The sequence below is a fragment of the Lissotriton vulgaris genome, chromosome 12, assembly GCF_964263255.1.
Source record: "Lissotriton vulgaris chromosome 12, aLisVul1.2, whole genome shotgun sequence".
Taxonomy (NCBI): Eukaryota; Metazoa; Chordata; class Amphibia; order Caudata; family Salamandridae; genus Lissotriton; species Lissotriton vulgaris.
In genome coordinates this window covers 227,271,306-227,296,335 of record NC_141700.1, presented here as the reverse complement: position 1 = coordinate 227,296,335, position 25,030 = coordinate 227,271,306, and the positions used below count along the sequence as shown (strand labels likewise).

The following is a 25,030-nucleotide window of genomic DNA, read 5'->3' as shown; positions in this document are numbered from 1 at the left end:
CCCCTTCACACTGGTTGACAATTACTCTGGATGTCCGATACACCCGAACCACTTAAGCTCTCTTCTGAACTTAAGATTTGCACCGGTTGCGCGCGCTCACAACCTGTTCCACAGTCACTCTACAGGCATTCAACTCCGCAAGACATTACAACATAGATACAACACAAAACACCGCAATCTAACACGCATGACCCTTTATACTCACTCTCGGCCGATACTGCTGCTTTTCTTTCTCACGCCGTCAGCACCCTCTTCGGCGGGCGGTTCTTCTGATCATCGATCTCTAGGGGCCTTGGGGTAATCTAACCTGGCCTAGATCACCTTCCTCAAGAAGGCAACCATCCTCTGCTACCAACTGGAGGGCGGGATTTTTGATCTCTAGTTTACCACTCCAGATCTAAACCCCGTTCAGGTCGACTGAATCTTTATTGCCTGTCATTGAGGAAAGAAAGTGCATCCAATACCAGGTTAGTTTGACTAATAATGGGCTCGACTCTGAAAAACCACATACTACTTCTAAGTTTCAAAGGTTTATTATAGAGTCACGGATAACTGCAAATACAGGCATCTCAAAACGAGATTCAAAAGATATAGAGGCACTAATACAAACATATGTTCTCTAAAAACTCTTAGGCGACCAAAGAATATCACTAAAACTAATTCCAAAATCATCAGGGTTGCAAGAATAGACACAAATTGTAATCTATCCATCATTTACAAAGGAAGGAAGGAATCAGGTTAGGCTGTCCCTACTCTGTACTAGATGGTATCCCTACTTAACAAAATCCCAACCTATCAAAGGTGTCAGCTGTGAATGACTTCCTAAGAAGTTCACCCACTCTTAGTCTTAGGTGAAAACCTATGATCTCCAGTCATGACCTTTCTCTGCCTACCCATCCGCTCTCTCAAAGGTCCTCAGGCATCTGCTCTCTCTCCACCCAGGGGTGCTGTCCCTAATACAAAATCACAATTACAGTTGAAACGCCCCTCACGAGACGCCCCTCACGTGGTGTCGGTTCTGGCTTTTTCCATGATGATCTTCCTTTGGGCCTCGTGTTTAGCGTTGACCTTGCTTCCCAGGCTTCTTCTCCAGCTCGCTGATACCCCCGAAACATTCCTGAATCCTCCTCCATGTCTGTACCAGTCTCCTCGAACAGAGCTCTATTCATCAAACTCTTAATTGGAACCCCCCTCGCACCTGCAGACAGACATCCGCAACTTGGGTCCCAATTCTCATAGACTTCTAACAGAAGTTTGCAACTTATTTCTCGACACAACTCGACATGTACCAGCACGTGCAAATCAGAAAAAACCTTTTTCTCTTTTCAGGCCTACAACAATTCTCGCAGAGGTTCTATTCTCTTCAAATCCTTTCGAGAATTAAAATAACATGTTAACACCTTATTCTTTAATTATGAGAAACACTTCTATGGAATATAAATCTAACGAATAAACAGAATTACTAAATAACATAGTGCAATCCATGTCATGTTTAAGTGCACATTTCCAATCCTCTCTGCCCTGGCCATGAGGCCTGTTCCCTTCTATGCTCTGCAGCATGACATTCCTCCGTTAGCAGCTACATAACATGGATCCTGATTAATCACGTCTAATAAGACTAAATATTTTCCACACATTTCTGCGTCAGTCCCACTTCTATATAAAATCTCTATGTTAACTACACAAGTCTAAGTATAGGTGAATATATTTTCAACACTTATAATCACTTCTATTATGGTTGTGCGACCGACTTGTACTTATGGTGCACTCATGCATTTTGTTCAGTTTGCGCTCTCTCAATTCCATTGCCTACCGGGTGGAATTGGCTCCTAATATGGTGGTGGTGCCTAGCAGGCACTGCCATCCATATTAGGATGGTGTGATGTGAAGGCCTTTCCATGAAGGCTTTGCTGCCATGGAAAGGCTGTTGGGAATTGCTTTGGGGGCCCGTTGCGGGCCCCCGGGAGTTTGGGACTGCACTTGGGGTACATATGGTACCCCCCCTCATTGCCAGTCACAAGGTGGCAGGCACCGCACAGTACCTGCCACATTGTGCATGGTAATGCACAACATGCATCTTTGGCATTCCGGCCGGTGCTGTTTACAGCAGCACCCGCCGCAATGTCAAAGATGCGGGATGTGACCGCCACGGTGGCGGTTGCCTCCTAATTGGCGGTGCGGGACCGCCACACCGCTGGCGGCCGGTCCCAACACCGCTAGCGTTGCAGGCGCACTAAAGTCCGCCCACCATCCTAATTGGGCCCTTAACTGGTTGAATGGAGCCATAGGGTGGGAGAAGGAGTCACAGAGGTATGGTGTATGTGACAGGAAAGACATGCCTATACACCAGAGGTAGAGTAAATATTTAGGTGGTAGACTGAAAGAAGAAGGAAGGTGGATGTGACAGAATGTCTGAGGTAGAGGTGCTGTAATGATGTTTGAGTCCTCAACTGTTTGCAAGACTCCCCCTTAACCTCACACTAATTCCCATATATGAAGAGATTTGGAGGGTTTTGACAGTGCATTTCTATACTGATCTGCACTGATATCTCCATACTCAGAGCATATGATGAGCTGGTAACTGCAAAGTGACCTGATCATGTTGAGAAGTATTGAGATATCATTGAAGTCAAAAGGTATATGATGTCACTTACGTCACCCTTGGCATTTTGCTGAATTGGCATCCCTTCATTAGGTGCAGTAGTAAATACATATATACAATGATGATGCACAACCCAGGCAGCCCTGTATGAAGAATGTTCACCCTACAACCAGGGCACCAGCAAAGCATTAGCAGCAGTATTAAAAATGAGGAATACTCACTTCACCTCAGAGATCATTTGCCACATAACCATCGAACACATGCATCTTCATGTATGATATCTGCTACTGTGTACTCGCGGGTGAGTGAAATTGTGTGCATCCAAGTGTGTGAATTATCAAAGGATACATTCATTTTGTAATGTGTATATTGTTTGAATTTTCTTATTTGCAATTCTAAAGAGGCAGAATTAACCCAGAATTAAACTAAAACACTTGGATGCTACAATATATCCCAAATTAGCAATATGCTTTTCATTAGAAACAACTTTTGAATTGTCCTCCTCTGGGGCTGCTTCAAAAATGCAGCATTGGGATAGTTGACGTTTCTTACTCATTATTGTGTAATGAATCCAATCGTACACAGCAGTTTCACTTGATGGGAAAAGACCAAAACTTGTGCTAGTTGACTATAAAAAGATAGGAGGAAAACCAAGGCCCAGATTTGCTGAAGGTTTGCACCAGTGCTTGCCAAATCTAGGTGCTGCAAAACAGTGCTAACAGCAGTAATGCTTACTTTTATGCGCAAAAGCTATTTTGCGCTGAAAGTTAACCCATGTGCAGTGCCAAAACCGATTTGCGCCAACTTCCTTTTACACATTGGTGCTCACATTGGTGTGTACCAGATGCAAGAAAGAGTGGAGTGTACTAAACATGGGCGAATTTTGCGAATCTCGCGTTCGCGAATTTTGCGGATTTGCGAACTCGCAATCCGCAAAATACGCGAATTCTCGCGAATTTGCGGATTTTTTTTTTTGTGTTTGCACGGGTTTCTGCCAGTTCGCGAGGGTTTTGTACAATTTCGCAAATTGCGAACTTACCTGTCGGGTCGCAAGTTTCGCGAACTTGTTGTTTCTACGTGTCCAGCCTGTTTGGGACACTCTTCTTCATCACTGCCACTCCCTGTCACCACTGCCACTCTCTGACTACTCATGCCACCCTCTGGCCCACCCATGCCACCCTCTGTTTCATCACAGCACCCTCTGGTTGTCCAGTCAGTGTACATTATTGTGGCAACGCAAGCACACCTTCCCTGCCTCAAGTGACCTGAATTAATTTGGGGCTGATTAATGTGTCACAGAATATTTTTTTAGCTGGCACCTGCTTCCTTAGTGCTTCCTGATTAGTGATCTTTTGCACTTGCTAAGTGCTTTCATTGTTGCAAAATTAGTTACAACACCTGCCCTGCCCCAACTGACAATAATGAATTAGGGGCTGATTAATGGATTTGAACTTCCAGCCTGGCTCCTGCTTGTCTCCCTTAGCTGTAATTCAGGACCTTTGTGGCATATGTGTAACTATTCTGAGGTTCAGAGCAGGGTCACATAATAGTTGCAACTGGCAACTGAACTCTGGAGGGGCCCCTCAGGAAGCACTACAGGAAATGGCTACTAATGATGAGCCTGAACTTTTGAACCTGGTAAGTAGTTTCAGTTTTGCTAAGATCGTATTTCTGCAATTTTGCACTTATTCGCGGGGCGCGAAGTTGTACTGGGAAGCCGCGAACTCACGCGAACAGTGCGAGCAAAATCCGCTGCTCGCGGATTTGCGGATTTTGCGGGAGATTTGCGAATCTCGCGGATTGCGAATTTACCGAAAATCCCCAAAATCCGCGGGCGAAACGGATTTTCCGCCCATGCTTAGAGTGTACCATGTTTAGAAGGAACTGAACAAGTCTACCTATGGGGCCTGCAGCCATACCATTCCTCTAGTAGTCATCACGGGATGTGGTGAGATGGACCCCTGCTGTATTCTTAACCTTTCTACATTTAGAGGGGGGAGATGACGTAGCTTAAAAGTACCCCCAAGGGAATTGAATATTCAGAGGGTCACTAGGTATTTGTTATGAAGTCATGGAGCTATACCTCTGCAACGTTTTTTACATATTGACTTTCCATCTCTTTCATATCCACATTATAGGCACCTCGAGGTAGTTTCATGGAACACAATAAAACATGCTGCGTAGGTCGAAATACCACTCATTGGAGACGTTCTATGCCATAATTGAGGCCATATGCATACATATAGGTAATTTCAGTTGCCTGAGAAAGCAGAAAAGTAGCATGAAAAAAACATTTGTTAGTGCTTATAATGAAACTTACCTAAAATGGTTAGGATGCAGACAAAAATGGCAACCAGTGCTTGCACGCTGACTCCAACCTGTTTGGCAGGTTTATCACAGCCGCTGAACTCTCCTTTCTCATTGCAGGTACAGACACCAATGGTCAGAGTGTTCGTGCTGGTCTGAACTGGATTGCCATTGTCAGAGATATTGATGAGCAGGTAGTGGAATTTGGCTTCTTCTCGACTCAATCCTCCATATGTCACAATGATGCTGGCTGTGTTATCTGCACAAAATGAGAAAACAATGACCTGATGAGCACAGTTACCTGATACTCACAGTCTTTCCCCTTCACCTACAGATGGTGCACATTGCCACTGGGATCATGTGATTCACAAACCAGGTACTTAATACACAAATGTCAATTAAAATAGCATCGGAAAGTAAAATAACTATAAGAAAGTAAGGCTTAATATAGACCCTGTAATTACAGTATGTATATAGAAGTGTAGTTCTGGAAGATGTCTAGGCCATTTTTCACAGCCAGGAACTCAGGCTGTGTAGAAGGTAAAATTTCCTAGCTCTAGTAATGGAAAGTTTTAAATCTAAATCTATTAAGTACATAGAAGTGAGAATTATGTTCCTCTTTCTCCAATTTATTTTCTGAAGCAGCCATACACCATCAAAAGACTTCCTTTCCCATGAACACTAGGGAAGGAAGAGAAAAACAGCAACCAATCAATGTCTCTATCCGAATATAGTCCATAAACGGTCTCTATGCCCCCTCTTTCTTCATGCAACAAACAACTTCTGCTGTACTTTGTTCAATCCTATATAGAAGATTCACTTCCTGCGTGAAAAACAAATCCTCATAACTCATCCATCAAAAGATACCAGAGGAGAAACAATCATGCACAATAGCAGAACAAATATACCTGAGCATCATTTTATACATGACAAAATGCCATTTACACCTCCGTCAATGTAATCAAAATATGTCATACTAAACGTCTCTCAGACTCCTGATGTCCATAGCGTCAGTAGAGGGGGGAAATGGAAAGATCATCCAACTTGGGTGGGGATAATCCTCTCCTCAGTGTCTTTCATAGGACTGAAACTTTGCGTTACTAAAGCTAGGAAATTTCACGTTCTGTGTCAGGACCGGAGGTGAGGATTATGCTATTTCAAAGGTAGCCGATGACCAGTGTAGCCATATTATCCACTGGTTAAAAATAAAACATCTTGAACATAGTCTGACGACAATTTGTCCGCATACAAGTTGTCTTCCAATTGAGCCCCAGAGAGAAGACTTGGGAAGCTATGGTCCCTTCCGCTGAGTGGGCATAAAAAATCAATGTCTATGCCAGCCTCCTGCATAATGTACTTCACTCATCTGACAATGATTGGGGAAGACACTGCCTTGAACAGCTTACATAAGGATATTGGAAGCTGCATTCCCTTGCTGGGCCAACCTCCTCCATAATGTTTCATAAGCTTTAAGGCATCTAACCACATATAATTTGGGATCTGTAGGAAGATCGGGTTAAGAGGCCCCTCTAGAGTTAGATTTCGTACTTCTAGAGATGTGAAAAGTAACCCCTTCCGGGGTGAATACCCTACCTTGTAATATCCAGGGCTCTGACATCAGACACTTATTTGTATGATAGGAGGCATAATAACATGGCCAACTTACCTGATAATTGTTTACTGATAAGATATTTATTACATCGCCATGATAGAAAAAGGTTAAGACCCTTAGTGACATCCCATATGGCAGAGTACTGAGGTTCAGGCGGAACAGACAATCTTAGTACCCTCATCAATTTCCTGACAAAAAGTATGTTTCCCAACAGCTAAGTCATCAATGGCAAGGTGTCCTGCCGATATAGTTGACCTAAATGTATTTACTGATCGATAGGCCAACCTATCCAACATCAAGGAAGACAACAAATTCAAGATGTGGACGACATTGGATTCCACAGTATCAATATTCCTCTGAACACCAAGGCAGCCATCACCCCCAGGTGGATCTGCACCTCTTATTTGTTCCCTCCACCCAGGTCCTCAACAAGAGACACTCAGCTTCCTCTCAAAGTCACCTGATCGTCCATCCACTCCTGTAGTCCGTCATGCCATTGGACGAAGCGACCCAGCCTGGATCATGTGATGGGGATTCCCTGGATTGTCCCGAAGGAGAATTGGTCTGTGGGGTAGACAATTTGAAAATCCCAAAAAAGTTCCATTATTACTAACAACCAGACTTGAGACCTCCAAAATAGAGTGACAACCACTAGGTCTGCCCTCTGATGATGGAGCTGCGCTAGCAGCTACATGATCATTATGAATGGGGGAAAAGGCATGACTGGTCTCTCTGTTCCATTCCTGAAAGGAGGCCTCTGTAGCTGCTGCTTGTGGATCCAGCCTCCAGCTGAAACATTTGTCTACCTGACAATCCAGATGAGAGGAATACAAGTCCACTGTGAATGGTCCCCAGTGTTCCTGAATCATCCCGAAGACCTATGGATGCAGGTACACCGAGATCCTGAAGGTGCTGTGAGTGCCAATCTGCCACATTGTTGACTGTCCCACGAAGATACTCCGCTGTGGAAATGTGACGTATAGTCAATAATTCTGGAACTCCTTAGCCAGTTGGGCTAGAATCCTGGAATGAGGATCCCCCAGATGATTGAGATTATGGACTGCTGAGGAAATGTCCATCTCCCACAAGACACAGAAGCTCACTTTTTCCTTGGTCCAACACCGAGCCTCAAAGTAGCCTGCCATAAGTTTCAAGCAATTGATATACATAATCTATTCTTGTGATGACCACTTTCTTCCTGTAAGTACACTTCTGCAAACCTGTTTCGCTGGCATTGGATATGTCTATCACCATATCCGGGCTGGAACAGAAGATCGCTCTTCCTTTCCATGCCTCCATATGCATAAGCCACCACTGCATTGCTTCTTGCACTTCTGCTGTCAAGGGAACAGACTTCAAATTCCTCCGAGCCCGGCGGAGATGGAATGGCTTCAGTCCCTGGAGTGCCCTGTAGTGAAGAGGGCCCGGAAAAATTGTCTGTATCCAGGAGGTGAGTAAACCCACTAGACACGCCAGTTGTCAGAGGGATGTCTTCTTCCATGACAACATCTTCCTGATCTTGAGTTTGATCTTCGCCATCTTTTTGGAAGGCAGACTGAGTATCTGATTCCTTGGAATCTATATCAAAACCCTGAAACATCATCTGTTGGGCCGGGACTAGTAGCGATTTCTTCTTTTGGATCATGAAACCCAGTTGCTCTAACAAATTGAACTCAAATACCTAATCCTGCCACAGAAACTGTAAGAAGTGGCAGTGTGGAGGATTATTCAGAACCGTCAGGTAAGTATCCTTTAGGTCTAATCTAACCAACTAATCTCCTGTTCTCAGCAAGTCTCTCCAGAAATGGATATCCTCCATCTTGAAGTGACAGTATATGAGCCAATCATTGAATTATCGAAGATTTATGACTGGGCGGAAGTCTCTGTCTCGATTTTAACACCAGGAAAAGATTGCTTACAAACACTGCTTACTACAATGTCATATGAACCATCGCCCCTTTGGCCAACAGTTTTGACACCTCTTGATCGATGAGCTCAGAGTCCTCCTTGGAGAAACAAAGAGATAGGGGCCGACAGGACTGGATTGCAGTCCCCAAGAAGCCTAAATGGAAGCCTTGAACCACCTGGAGTATCTATGAACCTGAAGTCTGGGGTCGCCAGTTCTCTAGAAACAGAGCCAAACGCCCTCCCACTCTTAGTTGGGAAGAAACTAGAGTTCTCACCTTGGGCAGATCCTTGGGGTCCAATGCCTCCACCTCTGGCCCTGCGGTAGATTTGGAATCTTCTGGATGGAAGTACTTATCTTGTTCTTGCCAGTGCAAATGGGCGGGACCCTTGACCTCTCTGGGTGGCGTTGGACAGGAAGTACCGAAAATGCACCCCCTTCTGCACCCAGCCCCAGCAAAAACCTTTACATTGAAAATCTTCTTGATGGAGGCCTGCTTTTTATCTAGTGAATTAAACATGGAAACAAACTTGCCCTATTTCCTAATGGAAGGCTCGCCAAACAGTCCTCCTTGGGCAGAGGGGCCCACCTCTGAAGAGGCCAGGTTACCCAACTTTGGGTCTATCTTTATGAGCAGAGAGAGGCGCCTCTCCATTTGAGAATGCACAATTTGCATTGCCCAGGAAAACCACTGCCATCTGTGCCTAGCTAGAGAGAACCTCCGGGGAAAAACAGATCACAACTGTTTCGCCTCCTCCTTCATGTCTAAAATCTTAGTCAAAAGGCCAGTGACATCCAGTGGTTTATCCTGGCAGGATTGCGATGAGCGGTCAATTCCCTTCTTAGGACCCCCCCCAACAGGTTTGGCGCATTTGTTAGAGGTGAGCAGTTCCAGGCTAGCGGTAAAGTGTGTTTGGCTCTAATTAACCAAAACCTTTAAAGTAATCATGTTGTTCATGCTTACATTTCACATTCACATGCTATACTTATTATTGCATTACCTATAAGTGTTTGCTTTCTCAAGGATTTTGTAACTTTTTTTTCAAGGGGAGTGCAGGGGACAGAAGCGCGCGACCGCCTGTGCGTGTTCCCATGGCCCAGGCAGGCACCTCCACCCACAGCCCGACTGCAGGCTGCGAGGTGTGCAGGGCACCGCTTCCAAATCTAACACGGCCGATTCAGGCTTTCATCATCCCAGGGCCATTAACTCGAATACTCTTTCATTTGTAAATAGAAAAACCTGTTTTCACAGCCCCTAGAAAAGGTTTAAAAAAATCCCTTTCCCGTCAATATGTGTCTATCACTAATAATGTATCGGAAACTGTTTGAGTCCTACCTCTCAGCTGGCACAGACAATGATGCCCCATATATGGGTCCGCATAACTACTTATCCGAGCCTCGGGCGTAGACGCATTTCCAAGTCCCTGGACAATTGTAACACGGTATATATAGAGAACTGCTCGGCGAGTTACACGCTCGACGCTGACAGCTGCTGCGATGCGTCCACAACCTGTTCGACCTGAAAGGAACAACTAGGCCTAAAATATTTAGTGGTTGGTGGCAATAGGGCTCTACTTTGATTAAGTTAAAGCCATTTGCTTTGCTAATGGTATTGTATGGGCGCTAGGGGCGCTGACAAAGTACGCTATATAGATGTGTGCACCACCTTGCAGAATTCCTCATCCAGAGGTAAGGGGGAGGCAGAATCCTCATCCAGGAATGTGCTTTGGTATGCTTGCATCCTACCTCAGTGTAGCGCTAGGCACACCTGCAATAGAGCGAGTCAGAGACTCGGTTTTACAGGGACCTTCTCACCCTTGTTAAGCAGATGACTGCAACCTGGGCTGGTCCCCTGTGAGGTGGGTGTCGAGCTCCAGGTTGCCTTTGGGCAACAGATGGGCCAAGGCTCCAAAGCTTGTATATTGGCTCTCCTGCTGAGAGGAAACCAAATATGCGTCTGCTGTGGAGCCTGTGAGAAGTTGGACTGGCATATGATTTCCACTATTCTAGTGGGCACCTTGCACCAGTCCAAACGACATGGTAGGTTGTGAAGTCAACCTTATAGAAAGCTATCCTAATGTTAGCTGTGGAGAGCAGCCTTCAGGCTAAGACTTAGAGGCGAGTTAAGCAAGTTGTTTTACCAGTTGTAATCTCTTGAATGATCAAATGAAAGCACACCACACAAGGTATATATCAAATATATATGTATTTATTCTAAACACAGCCACTCTGGGCTCTTTATGAAGTCAGAGGAAAAAGTACAATACAAGGAACTTAATTAGCATACAAAAAGTTGCACAGTATACGTTATGCCTCACAAGCCATATAAGAAAATAGTGGTATAAAAACCACGTGAGGGTTAGAAAGCAGGCCTAGGGCCTGTAGAACCGCTAGGGCAACGAGGAACCACCCAAGGTAGGGACGCCGGAGGCCCACGGGGGACGCATGCAGTGTCTAAACACATGTGTGATCACTATTGACTTTCTATGGGGAACAAACAAGTTACAATTTTAAAGATTAAGGGCACCTAGAGGTGAACTACGATGGAACCCTTTTAGACTTAGACACTTCGAGAGTCAAGACCCACATGAGCACTGGAGTACTCAAGTTACCTCACCCACGGAAGCCAGGTGCATAGGTGTCTTTTGGTGTCTGGTTTCGTCGTCGATTCCAATGGAGAGCTGCGAAGAAATGCTGCAGGCGACCAGAGGAAAAGTGTCCGGTTGGATCCAAGGCTGGATCGGAGATTTGAAGAACCTGAAAGCAGAGGGGACAGAGTCCTGGTCACTAGCCAGTGACCAGGATGGCGAGTAGAAGATGCCAACCGATGTCGGGTGATTTCGGGTGAAAGAGGTGAAGCTTGACACTTCAGCCACGAGGACCAGGAGGTGTCGACGACAACCAGGAGCTGGATTTGAGCATTCCCACAAAGGATGTCGGGTGCTGCGGAGTCAGAATCTGAATTGGATCCAACAAGCCTTGGCAACAGCAACCCATGCAAAATGTCGAGATTGGCTACGGTTCAGACCAGCAAGGCCTGAGGGACTCCTCCTTTGGAGAGGAGTGAGAGCACGTCTGGAGCAACCAGGAAAACTCAAGAAATCAAAGAGTGTCCTTCGTGGGGGGATCACTAGCCAACGAACTAGGAACCACGAAGGAGCCTCGAGCGGAAATGCACAAAGCGGGCCCACGGAACACTCGTGGAGTGTAGGCCTCTGAGCTTCGGTTCAAAAAGTGCTCGGGCAGGGGCTTCAAATACCCCAATGCACAACTTCGGGAAACTTCGGGAAGTAGGTGCAGTTGTAAAAATGCAGGATGTCCCGGAGTTCCGGTCCCATGTCTCTCGTGTCCGCTACAGGTCTCAGGTTTGCTGGGAGCTCAGGTCAGCGTCAGAGATGTCTGGAAGTCCGTGTCCTGTGTCGTAGATTCTTCGGGATCCAGCGGGAGCCTAAAAAATTAGGATGCTTTTGGTGCCTGTTTGAACAGGATGGTCACTCCTTGACCACAAGGGAGATTTCTTCTGTCTTCCAGTCGATATGGAATGTCGAAGGTCCAAGATATATGTTGCAGAGTTTAGTCCAGCGTAATCTAAAGCCCTAGGGACTGGGATCCTATTCTTATAGCAAGTTTAGGGGGTGGACTAACTCTAGTGTCCCACCTATGGGGGGACCTGGGGAGGGGGTGGTTACACCCTTCCCCTTTGTCTAGTTCCGCGCCAGAGCTGGGGCTGAGTGCCCCAGCAACCAGTTTGAACTAGGAAATGCATGGAGCACCTTGTGTGCCCCAGGCAGTGTCTGAAAAGCATTCACTGAATGCAACCCACCCTGCCCCAAAACACTAAAGCCTGTCCGGGGAGGTGACAGGAAACCTATTGTCCAGGCCTCCCCTGCCAGAGTTTTCTCCAGCAGCAGGAGGGCAGACTTGTGTCTGTGGCAGCAGCATCCATTTTGTGATGCTGAGGCTCTGTTTAACTTTAACTGGGTTTACCAGTATGCACATGTCTTCTCCCTCTAGAAGGGTGGAATGATACCCCCGCCGCCAGAACTGGCGGGGGGGGGGGTAGTATTCCAAAGTGTTTGACACCTTACACAACATGTTTTGATAAAGCCAATCCAAAGTTAGCATTAACCGCGAGGATTATAATGCACTTAAGAGTATATGGTATGGCTATATCATAGAACAGCTATAAGGAGATGGTTCCGAAAGCTGCAGAGAGGCTCAGCTCATGCTAGGGCAGCCTCTCACACAAAACCAAGCACTCTGCCTCCAGGTTTGTCAAGGCCTGCCATAGGAGTGACTTATAGGTTAATATGTGTCTATATATATATATATATATATATATATATATATATATATATATATATATATATATATATATATATATATATATATATATATATATATATATATATATATATATATATATATAGATAGATATAGGAATACAATATCTAAGTAAGGGGTTATTACACCACCTTACCCAGGCTGCAATTGCAGACCTGTGGTGTGAGTTTGGAAGGCTAACCAGGGGTCGCATAATACATGCTGCAGCCCGTGGTAGGCCTCTGGTGCACCTATGCCCTGGGTACCTGAGGTACCATATACAGGGGCTCACAAGGGTGACCCAGTAACCAATCTGGTATGTACCTAAAGCACATGGTATCAATTTAAAGAGAGAACAGCTAGGCTGTGGTCCTGATTAGCAGGGCCACAGTCATACTAAAGTCGAAAAACCAGCGAAACACAGCAAAAAGTGGGGGTAACCTTAGGAAGCAGACCCTACTCAACAAAGAGCCCAAGGAGTGACTACATGGTCTGAGGGCGCCCTCTAGTGGGCTACACACTGCATCGCTCCCTCGTGCCCCTGAATGATACCAGTAACCCACGCAAGGATTGGGGAGAGTAATACCGCGGGCCCCTAAATGAAATATATATATGGCAAAAGCAGCAATAAAGCAATATCAGCACAAAATTCCATCAGTATCACGCTGCACAAACACATCAAATTCAAGAAAGAGGGAGCAGTTAACTGAACGTCTGCTGGAGCAGCAAAGAAAGAGGGGGTTTAGAGACCATTGATAGACTATATTCAGAGGGAGAGTCTCTGACTGGTTGTTGTTGCTTCTCTTCCTTTCCAAGTGTTCATGGGAAAGAAAGTCTTTTAATGTTATGTAGCTGCTGTAGAAAATAAAGTGGAGGAAGAAGAGCATAATAATTGCCTCCGGTCCTTACATAGAATTATTTATAAAAAAACAATGATATATTTTGTAGACATAATGACATTTTAAGATCGATTGCCTTGTAATTGTAAATGTAAATGCTTAGCTATGATCTAAAAATGTTTATGGTGAATATAAGATGGGGGCATGGAAAGTTTCCTAAAGAACAGAATCAAGCTTTTCATAATATTTTATTGCATCAAACTTAACATATATTACAATGGTCTCAAATGTGTGCTAAACCTCCAGGTTTCTTATAAGTGGGAAGGGCATAAAGAAAACAAACTACATCGATTTTGGGGGCTGAGATGCACCTATTACTTCCAATGCTGCAATTATTGAAACTATGTTGTCGTTGTCAGGTGGTGCATCTTCTTTTCTGTTTTGAAACATAGGGGCAGATTTATGAGGCCGTTGCGCCACTTTGCGTCGCAATTGCGTCACTTTATTTGACGCAACTGCGGCGCAAACAATGCGCCCTATTTACAACGTGACGCATCTAGGAGATGCGTCACGTGGTAAAGCACTGCGCCATAAGGAGGCGTTCCTGCGCAGGGGGGTGGTTCCTGCGCAGGAACGCCTCCTGAAAGAGGCTGAGTGAAACCTATGAGATTTCACTCAGTCACTTTCAGGGCAATGCTGCGTCAAAACTCTGCACCTGCTTGAAGCAGGCGTAGGTCTTGACGCAGCATTGTGCAGATGGTGTACCCCCGAGCCTTGCTAGAGCTGCGTCGCGCTTGCGACCCAACTCCAGCAATGCGCCACATTTCCGGCACAGATGCGTCACGCATCTGTGCTGTTTTTGCACCATGGTGCGCCGCATTATAAATGCGGCGCACCATGGGTGGCGGAGCTGTGGCGCACTGTGGCGCACGTTAACTGGCGCATCCCTGGGGATGCGCCAGTTAACATAAATCTGCCCCATAGTCTTTTGAGATGTGGTCAATATTTTTTGTCTTTGCTTTTAGCACTGGATGAAACTCACATAAGAGAGGCCAAAGCAAGTAGATTATCCAATATGTCTCAAACATATGGATTTCAAGTACATTAAAATGGTTCTTAGACCAATCATGAGGACTTTCAGGATCTGTATAATTATAGTCTGAGTATTTTTAGGTCTTGGCTACAAACCTGTTTTGCTATCTGTTGGCTGATGTATTTTTTAAATGCATAATACACACCTGCAGAATGCTTTGGCTCACCCCTTGCTCATGATTGGATGGCTTTGTTGGCTATCTCAGGTGAATGCTTTTAATTTCATATTCTTGAGTTTATCCCACCCAGGGTTACGCTTTCACAGTGTACTGATTGGATGGGATGTATCCGTCCACTGCTGACATAATGGGACTCTTTTTGGTGTTCATTCAGCACTCCATGGGAGTGTTTATGTTTCCTTGTTATCTTCCCCATTTGTTCCCATAAGAGCTGGGAATAGAGGTGTGCGGGTGCGGCAGCACCTCCATAAATAACCATGCTGGAGTTCAGAAGGCGAATAAGCAATAAAGATGCTTTTAAATTTTGTCTTTATCTTGTCATGTTTCTGTGCCTTCAAAGATCGAGGTCAAATGTCAAGCTGAGTACTTGTTTAACAAGGAGATCGGTGTTAACTTTTCATTCTCAAGCTACAAAGTGAGAGGATTTTGAAAAGTTAATTATATAACCATCCTGCTGGAGTACAGAGAGTGTGGAAGAGAAGGCTGCCAGATGTTATGTGCAAATGATAATGTTTCCCTGAACCCCGATTTCCACAGATTGTCATTTTTAGCAGTAAAATTGAACGCCTGTGTACATTTTACGGCCATTTCAATGACAAATGTGCTGCCTGTAGTGCCGTATTGCACCATGATTTATTAATGTGTGCGTGACAGTGTGCTCCAAAATGCATCCACAGCTACATACCACACCCTTACCACTCTCCCACTGAATGGACATGGCTCATTTGCTACACTTGGCCTTTGTGTGATACTTGGATTTTTCACAAGCACTATGGCATGGGTGCTGTAACACTGACTCTTCAAATTGTTTGAGAACCACTGTATATCACTGTGTTCTTTTAGATTTTCTTTACTTGTAGTTTGCCATTATGACATAGGTGTCCGCCATGTTACAATGATAAATTGAAAATGGACACCAGATGTAACTGCAACTGTTTTTGCCTGCATCAAAATGCACACCTGTGCATGCAACATGATGCCTGCACTCTCATCAGTGGCCATCATGGAATGGGGCCATCCAATAAAAAATGTCCAAAAAGATTTCAAAGCCCAAGCAGACATTGTGAAGAACAAAGGAACATTCTGGTGATAGTTAGAGATGTAAGAATGGATAAAGATAACGTTTGTTTTGTACGCACTGCATTTCCCCTTTACTAGCAAACCCATTGCGAAATTGCTTGCCATGTGTCTGCTTGCATGCACATTTGTCATGATAAATGCGTTTGTATAGGGCCAATAAAAGCATTGGCAAAGTCAATAGCTTGGCCTTTTGAGCCGAGGCCTATTGACTTTGTCAGTGCTTGTTATAGATTGCAGTGGTTGAGGCACTGCTTTTTAGGTCAAGTCTAGGCAGCACACATGCGCTATATGCAAGACCTGCTGTAGTCAAAAAACCACTTGGTTTCTGCCTGCTGCTTGACATATGTTCACACTACTGTCACTCTTTTTTGCTGCCAGATAACTCGTTCGGCAGCCCATAGGTCACTTACGTTGACAGAGGAGCACCAGCCAAGTACGGTTACCCTCAGCTTTTGGTGTTGGACTGGAAGCAGCCGGATGTGCGCTGCCTTCCACGCCCAGCCCCAGCAAAAACCATTTGAATTGAAAATCTTCTTGATTGTTGCCTGCGTTTTATCTAGTTAATTAAACATAGCAACAAACTTGCCCAATTCCTTAATGAAAGGCTAGCCAAAACAATCCTCCTTGCACAGAGGGGCCCTCCTCCGAAGAGGCTAGGTCACCCAATGTTTGGTCCACCTTTATGAGCAGAGAGCAGCGCCTCACCATTTGACAATGCACAATTAGCATTGCCCACGAAAAGGACTGCTCACTGCGCCCAGCCAGAGAGAACCTCTGGGGAAATTACAGATCGCAACTGTATGGCATCCTCCTTCATGTCTAAAATCTTAGTCAAAAGGCCAGTGACATCCAGCAGTTTATCCTTGCAGGATTGCCAGGAGCTGTCAATTCCCTTCTTAGGCTCGCGCTAGGGCTACATAAGCTTGCGTTGCATTACGTCCCCGGGATGCTTGATTTTACATCACACCACTGCCAATGCGGCTACGCGCTACTCTGGGGCTCTTATTATGACATGCATGGGATCTGGCTGTTCGTCAGAGGTGTTCTGCAGGAACAGGTAGAGGATGTGTTCAAGTGTAAATTCTAATCCTGCTCAAGGCAGAAACGTTGAATGTTGCTGCGTCACCAGCAACAGGGATTAGAGGAGAACCATTACCAGTGGTCTGGCAGTAATCTAGCAACAGAGGTATGGTTTACTCAGGGAGCTTACTTTGGTAGCAGGTCAGCAGCCATGCCACAGGGCGGGGGTACTTTGTGGCGGGACGCTGCACCTAAATAGTGGGAGGGGGTGCTCCTGGACTTATGGGCATGCCTTACCCGGTTTGGAGTTCTGACACCTCTGAACCCAGCCTGCTCTCTCCGAAGCAGCGGGGGGGGGGGGGGGAGGGGGGGGGGGACGGGGGAGAGATTGCACGACGATTGGTGAAGGGATATCTGCATGCAACCTGCAGGTCGCAGATTTACATTACAAGAGCGCTAACTCCGTATTTCACTTTGCGAGGCATGCTGTAATACTGTAATAGAGTATGTAGCGGAAGACGCGCCCACTCTCTGACCATATTTGTCATTGGCTTGTGTCATTGTACTTCTTAAATGCTGGCTTCTGATTTGCAGAAAGGTTTGTTAGTTCCTCCATGGTACCGCCTTGTCTCCTTTAGTTACCACCCACAACGACTGGACCTTTCATTTGGCTTGTTACAGGGGGGTCTGCCTTATGAGTAGGTGAGCACTATTTTATTTATTAACACTGGGGACAATAGCGGCAGTTTTTTTTTTGTATCTGCATGCTGGGGCACCTGATACTCCTTTAAGTCTCTCCATTGCCAGACTGAGACTAGTTGAAGAGAGATTGCAAATGTATTTTGTGAGCGCCAGCAGCAGTTTACACTGGGAGGAATTTTGTATTTTGTATTTGTAATTACATTTATAAGGCGCACAGCTACCCACATGTGGTCTCCCGGCGCCTCTTGAAATAGTGCTAAGGTAAACCTAGCAGTTATCATTGAGGGAAGAGCCAGGTTTTAAGGTCTCTGCAAAATTTCATCAAGGATGGCTCAAGTTTCAGTGTGACCGGGAGAGAATTCCACAGCCTAGGAACTAAGTTGCAGAGCCACAGGTGTGCAATGTAACCACAAAAGGCATAAAGCATGGAAAGTGCGATCACAAGTTGGCCATCTGAACCTTCTGAAAGGATTTTTGGGGGGTTTCAAAATAGCAAGCAAAATATCAGGACATTAATAGAACTTGCCGATAGGAGAAAGATAAGTGGTGGTTGGAAAAATAGGATAAGGCAATTGAGAGTGAAACCTATAGAAACTCAAGAAGTGATTGCAGTAAAAATGTGTCACTTGTTACTGACCTTAGAAATCCCATGCTCTTCCTCTTTTGTATTGCTATGGGCACGAGGGAAAAAAACAATTGTAAACAATAAGGAAACCTTTGAGGAGATGGTTAAATCATCCATTAGTAGGAAGTGTGAACCAAGTGAAAAGGGAAATAGGAATTTTCAATAGTCCAGTTAATGGAAAGAATAGCTTTTATCCTATTCTCAGTGGCAAGATGGTAGTAGGGCAAATTAACCCCTTCACTGCGCCGGCTATTCCGGGGGCCGTGCGGCGGTCCCGTGCTCGTGACGGAACCGCTACGTCACGGCACGCGGGTGAGCTGTGCTTGTGACGGAACGGTTCAGTCACGGCCCTGCCCGTGCTAGAGAACGTTAGCACAGGCGCGGAATTCGCGCCGCGACGGAACCATTCCGTCACCAGCACAGCCCACCCGAGGCTCGTGACGGAACGGTTTCGTCACGAGCATGGGAGGGGTTAAACAAAACGCTCATTCAAATTGATTACTGAACTAATGAGAAGACTATGGCCTGATTTAGATCTTGGCGGATGGGTTACTCCGTCACATAGGATATAATGTGACTTATATTTCTGCAGACAGGTTATCCATCTCCATTATGATGTAGTAGCCCATCCACCAAGATCTACATCAGGTCCTATGTTCTCCAAGATATTTTGTTTGCCTTTAATTAAGGTAATAACTATGATGACTGTTCTAAGGCTGACATTGTTATTAGGTCTGGCTTGACAGTGCACTGTTTCCCTCCCTAATGGGATCAACAGAAAAATAGCTTTAAGAAATACTACCAAAAGTGATGTCCTTGTCTTACTGCATTTGATTGGGTAGATGTTGTGTGCTTTCACATAAATAAGTGCTTGTATTGAGCTTTTATCTTATGGGAAAGCTTATGCTTAGTTCTTCAGGACTGAGCTGGTTATAGTGATGAGCCAATATCCAAGGCTTTCGGCCTGATTGATACATTGAGGTAGGTCAGAGGTCAATGGTCTGATCTATTCATCATCAAATGCAAAAATGCTGTATACTTGACTTGTTTGTTGGGAAAAGCTTTATTAAAGCAAATATGCTTTTAAGAGTGCGTTGTTATTGTACCATGTTAAAGACTTTAGACAAGTGTTTTGTGAAATGGAGTCCCATCAATCAGGATTGTATGCAGATGGTTGCATACTTTTTTTCTGTATAGTTTTTAATGGTTTTTCTCACATACAGGAATATAAACTTATAGACATTTTCGTTTCACATGACAAAATGGAGTACACAACCAAAACACGGTCCCTCTTCCCCCGCTCTACCACTGTAACATTAACAATGTGGTATCTGTCTGCCATTATACATTCCACCTTGATCAGGATACATATTTATAACAAGTCACCAATTCTGCTCCTCCCACCTAATCTGCTCTTGTAGCATCTTCCATTTTATGCGACACTATCCATTTTTTCAGGCGCCCCTCTCCCATCCACTCCCTCCTAATAAAGAGGGGCCTAACATCTTGTGGTTTCAGCAGCTCATTGAGTATCACCACCCATGCCCGCATATCATCCGCTACTTTATCATCCCAGCGAGTCTTGCACATGTCATTCTTCCACACCTGACCAATCAGCCATTTTCTCAGACCAATGGCAGGACTCGGGAAAGCTATCTAATTGCAATCCTACACTTTGCCAGGTCTAGCCCCAGGAGCATGAACCACCTGCTAATCCAAACAGGCATAACCGTACACTCACTTCAATCAACCAACCACAAGCACCGGGTGTTTACGTACTTATGTGCGGTACAGCAGTCCTGAGTTGGTTATAGTGACAGTAACTGATAATGGATATAGGTTTGATCGGTTCATTGGGAAAAATTAGGTCATATGCCATAGTTCTGATTTGTTTATTGTTAAAAACTCACAGCAAAGGTGGTAGGCCTGAAATATTCATTGTGAAAAGATTTTGTTAAAGAAAATAGGTATTTAATGATAGGTTGTTATCACACACTGTAAAAATCTGTACACATGTATTTTCCTACATGGATACCATCAATTGCTGTAGTAGGTAAGGGTCTTGGGTACCCCTCTGACGACTCTGGGGCAGAAGATTTGTGTTTGAGAATCCCTATTGGACTCATGTGAAGGACTCTATATCAGTTTTCCAACTGCATATTTGTCAGTATTTGTAACTTTATGAAGGTATACTTAACGGCTACCTTGTGGGAAAGCTTAAGCTCAATACAGTAGACCTGATTTGTTTATGGTGAGAAGCTATGATAAAACCAATAGAGCTGAATGCTTCCTTAGGAACATTTATGTCAGATGCCATACACTGTGAAAGGCATATGTTAAAACCAATTGACCTTTAAGGATGGATTGTTATACCATTACGTTAAAGCCTATACATAGGTAATATGTTACATGGACACGCACAGATTTTTTTTAGAGAGCAATGGTTTTAGTATTGTTACCTCTCCTAGCAAAACTTAGCTGTTGAAGAATTGCACTGCGATAATCTTTGCTCGACTAATGTAGGGGAGCCTGACAGGTTTAGTTGTCTGACAGGCTCTTGTAATCAAAGAAATTGGCTCTTGTAATCAAAGAAATTGTAAAATAATACATAGATACATACACATACATGTATATATGTGTGTATGTGTATAAAGGTTGCAGGATGTTATAGTTAGGATCAGATTTCACTCGTACAATACCATAGAAATTCAGCAGTTATAGTTACCTGTGCTAACTATAACACACGCAACCCAGATGCACTGCTTATGATCTCACATATAACATCACTCATGTGCTGAATTTCTAAGGTTTTGTACAAGTGAAATCTGAGCCTAACTATAATGTACCTGTAACCTTTTGTTTGTTTTTTGAATTTCTAAGGTTTTTTAAATTCTATTTGCTAACTATAATGTCCCTTTAACCTTTGCTATTTTCTGTGAATTTCTACGGATTTAAAAATTCTAGTTCCTAACTATAAAGACTCTGTAATCTTTGTTGTTTTCCAGTGAATTTCAACTATTTTTAAATTATATTTCCTAACTGTAAACTTTGAGAGTGGCTATGCGAGTGGCTGAATAGGTAGGTGAGTGGGTGTGTGAGTTGCTGTATGGGTCTTAGAGTGGGTGTGTGGGTGTGTGAGTGGGTTTGTGAGTGAGTTGCTGTATGGGTCTGTGAGTGGGTGTGTGAGTGACTGTATCTGTGTGTACATGGCTGTGTAAGTGGGTGTAGGAGTGACTGTGGGAATCTGTGAGTGGGTGCATGAGCATCTGAGTGGGTCTGTGAGTGGGTGCATGAGTGTCTTTGAAGGTCTATGAGTGGATGAATGTGTCTCTCAGTGGGTGAGTCAGTGGATGCGTGAGTGGGTCTGTAAGTGGTAGAGTGAGTGTTAAAGTTTTATTTAAAAAAGAAGCTAGCTCTGAAAAAGAATTATTAATAATACATTTACAACACCAGTTCTCAGTTGTTTAAACGCATATTTGTTTGTGACCATAACTCTGGGGAATGGTAAAGGAACTTTTACTTTGTGTATATAGTTTACATTAATAAATATGAATGACTTCGCATTTTGTAACTTTTTTGAAATTGAAGATGTTTGTGATGATAGTTTCCACGGCTAGTCTATCATTCATTACTAATGAGGTTTACAGATGACCAAGTTCAAAAGAGCACTAGTTCACAACTAATAAAAGGTTCTATACTGGGCACAGTAGATGCAGAAAAAACAGTTAGGATACTATGTTTTATGCTATAGTTGCCAAGGACTGAAAATGACTTTATTTCACATTTGAAGAGAGTTGAAATATTAGCAGAAACAATTGCAAAGGACTAAATACATAACCTGGACTGTAATGGACTATGAGGTGGCTCTTATTGTTCTTTTTTGGTATTGGTATTCTCATTGATAGACGTTTTTGGCATGCCAGTTTTAAACAAAGGTATTTCCTATTATTAGCCAGAGTCAGTTAAAAAGAATCAGTCTTTAAAAAAGCTGCAGACTCACTGGGCTTGAGTAGACTGACAAAACATGCAGACCTAGCTAGAAGGTTGGTTATTAATAGCCACAATCCTTCTCTAGTAACCTTTTAATCCAGTCAAGGTACCATCAATTTAATAATACTTAGGGATACTGAAGAGTGTTTTAACATTTCTTTTCTCTGTCACAGGGTGATCTTCTCTTCCTCTAAAACAACAGGAAACCCCATCACTCCCGAGCTTTTAGTGGTTGCCCACTTGAGTCCATATGAGGTCCAAGTTTGGAAACGCCCAATGATGAAGCATTCCACAATTGTGTGGGTAAACATTTGCAATTCACAGTGGCATATCTCTCCCAAATCTCTATTGAAAGCCATGCAAAGTCCTATTCTTCTTTACTGTGTGCTTAGTAATTGTTAGGTAGAACAGAAGAATAGGTCTTAAGGACCTCTCTCCCAGCTTGTGCTTGTAGTAAAGAGCAGTATGCACACTGACGATCTGAAGACAATTGTTATCACATTGCAGATTATGCAGTTGAATTGTCTTAAAAAGCCATAGGAATATGGTGCAAAATCAGAAAGGGCAGTAATATCTAAACAGCAGTAGCACATTTATATTTATGCACTGTACATAAACACCAATGTACAGTCTACCGTAATAGGTTATTATAAACATGTTTTCTAACTAGACCAAGGGGTGAGTGGTCTTAACTCCTTGGCTGCTATATTGATGTATATATACTTCATTTAAGGGTGTCTCTAGTATTCCCTGATTACATATCTAATTGTATTTCGAGCCAATGTTCCCCAATGCATGGTGGCCATTTTACTCCTCCTGGTACTGGAGTGCTCTTAAGGAATTTGACACTGGCTAGTCCCTTCTGGGCACCAGAAAGCTCCTGAATGAGATAGCCAGTTGCTTCCATACAGTCTGCCTCATTTATATGTATGTGACATCACTAATGACACACCATAGATAACAGATTAACCATAGATAACAGAATAACCTCGGAGGGATTTCCCAGACAGTACCAGATCCATCAAAAAATCTAATTGATGAGTGGTTCCATTTGAAGGGCTAATGCAGGTATTCCTCCCCCAGCTACCTCCTTGCCATGCCACCAGCTCAATCCTCTTTTTTTCTGTTGGTGGGAGGTAGGTAGGTTGGAGACAGGTGAGGAGGAGCAGCCCAGGTCTTAAAAACACTTTTACTTCCAATACCCCGTTCTCTCCAAGGATAGAAGGTTTGAACCAGGCGATATGGATTGGAATAGGACAAAGATTGTTCTTTGTCTCCTTCTAATCTTCATTTCCTGTTTCCTTTTCACACATCTCCTTCATTTCACAACGCTTCTCTGTCATGTGCATTCTGGATGTTAAACAATAGTACCATACAATATCATATCAAGTCTCTCACACCAGAGGTATACATTACCGGCATTATCTTGAACTGTGAAATTACTCTCTTTCGATGCTAGTGTATATCTGAATCTAGTTCCTGGTGTCATTTCATCTTTATCAATGGCAGAAATATTTAGAATGATCTGGAAGAATGCAAACATTGTATTAAAGAAAAACACTAGTGCACTTATTTATTGTTTCATCATCATTGCATATCTAGTGAGTAACAACTAATAATTGGCCATAATGTCTTAAAATGAGATAATATGGCACATACAGTATCCTATTGGCATATGCTCAAACAACCATCCATATATTCCCCATTTCATTCATTCACTCGTTATTAATTACAGACGAAATATCCATAAAACCACAATAAAATGAGCAATACATTCTCATCATAAATAGCCACAACAGCATTAGAATCACCCATGAATGACAAAGAATTATTAATATATAAAATGCAATAATAACAACATAGACCATCATCGAGGCACATGTGATACTGGAGATTAAATACCAGCCTAAGTAAAGAAATATCAGTTCCATTTCAGGACCGAGCATCACATTGTCATCCTTGCTTAACAGAGAGTGCCAGTGCTTGGTAAAGATTAGATAATGACCTCTTGCAAAATCCCCCAGTGTGCCCCAATGGTCAGGCACCACAAAGAGTGGGACTCTAATCACCGGAGCACATGAGCATCCGTGAGCTCGCCTCTTCCCTTTTCCATTAGGAACCGTATGAGCCATGCTGCATGAATGTATTTGGATACTGCTATAACAACTACTTCACTGGTGTCTATGTGCAGAACTTTGAGTGCTGTGGTAAACTATCTTAAACCCAGATGCTGACAAAGTGGCTTAAGCCATTTCCCACGTGGGCAGGCACATGCGCTACAAAAGAAGGCAAGATGGAGAGTTTCCTGATAGCATGAAGGACACCTACCATTGATAAATTTTTCAGGGAGTATACCATAGCTCCATTTCAGAAATAATTGCTTAGCATGGCACCGAGGGATGACATTCAGAAATAATTCATATGCAGGGGCAGGCTTACAGTCTAGAAATGCATCAGTCAGGCTCCAGGCATGATTTTCCTCATCTCTCGTACCCAAAGGTATTCCTTAGAGCGCTCCTTTATCAGTAAATGTGAGACTAGCTTGCATTCATCTTGGTTCTCCCACAGTTCAGATATGCCTATCTCCTGGAACATCAACTTGATAAAAACAAGCCATTGTATCTTCTGCCACACCCTTTGGCAAAGAAGCAGCTTAATCAACTGTCTATATGGTTCCAACTCCTCAATAGGCCACAGCCTGCGCCAATACAGCAGGGGTCTAAGCAAAAAGGTGAAACTGATCAGTAACATCC

The 25,030-nt window shown here is 43.9% G+C and overlaps 1 protein-coding gene across 1 annotated transcript in view; it reads right to left on the bottom strand.

Annotated features, from left to right (window-relative positions):
* Window positions 1-25,030, bottom strand: part of CDH5 (cadherin 5) — a 294,784-nt gene that overhangs the window by 21,263 nt on the left and 248,491 nt on the right. Inside the window, exons 10-11 of the mRNA XM_086947719.1 lie at window positions 23,694-23,802; window positions 4,923-5,168 (exon numbers count right to left, since the gene is read on the bottom strand). Coding sequence (XP_086803845.1) covers window positions 4,923-5,168; window positions 23,694-23,802 — 355 coding nt within the window. The remainder of the gene's footprint in view (window positions 1-4,922; window positions 5,169-23,693; window positions 23,803-25,030) is intronic.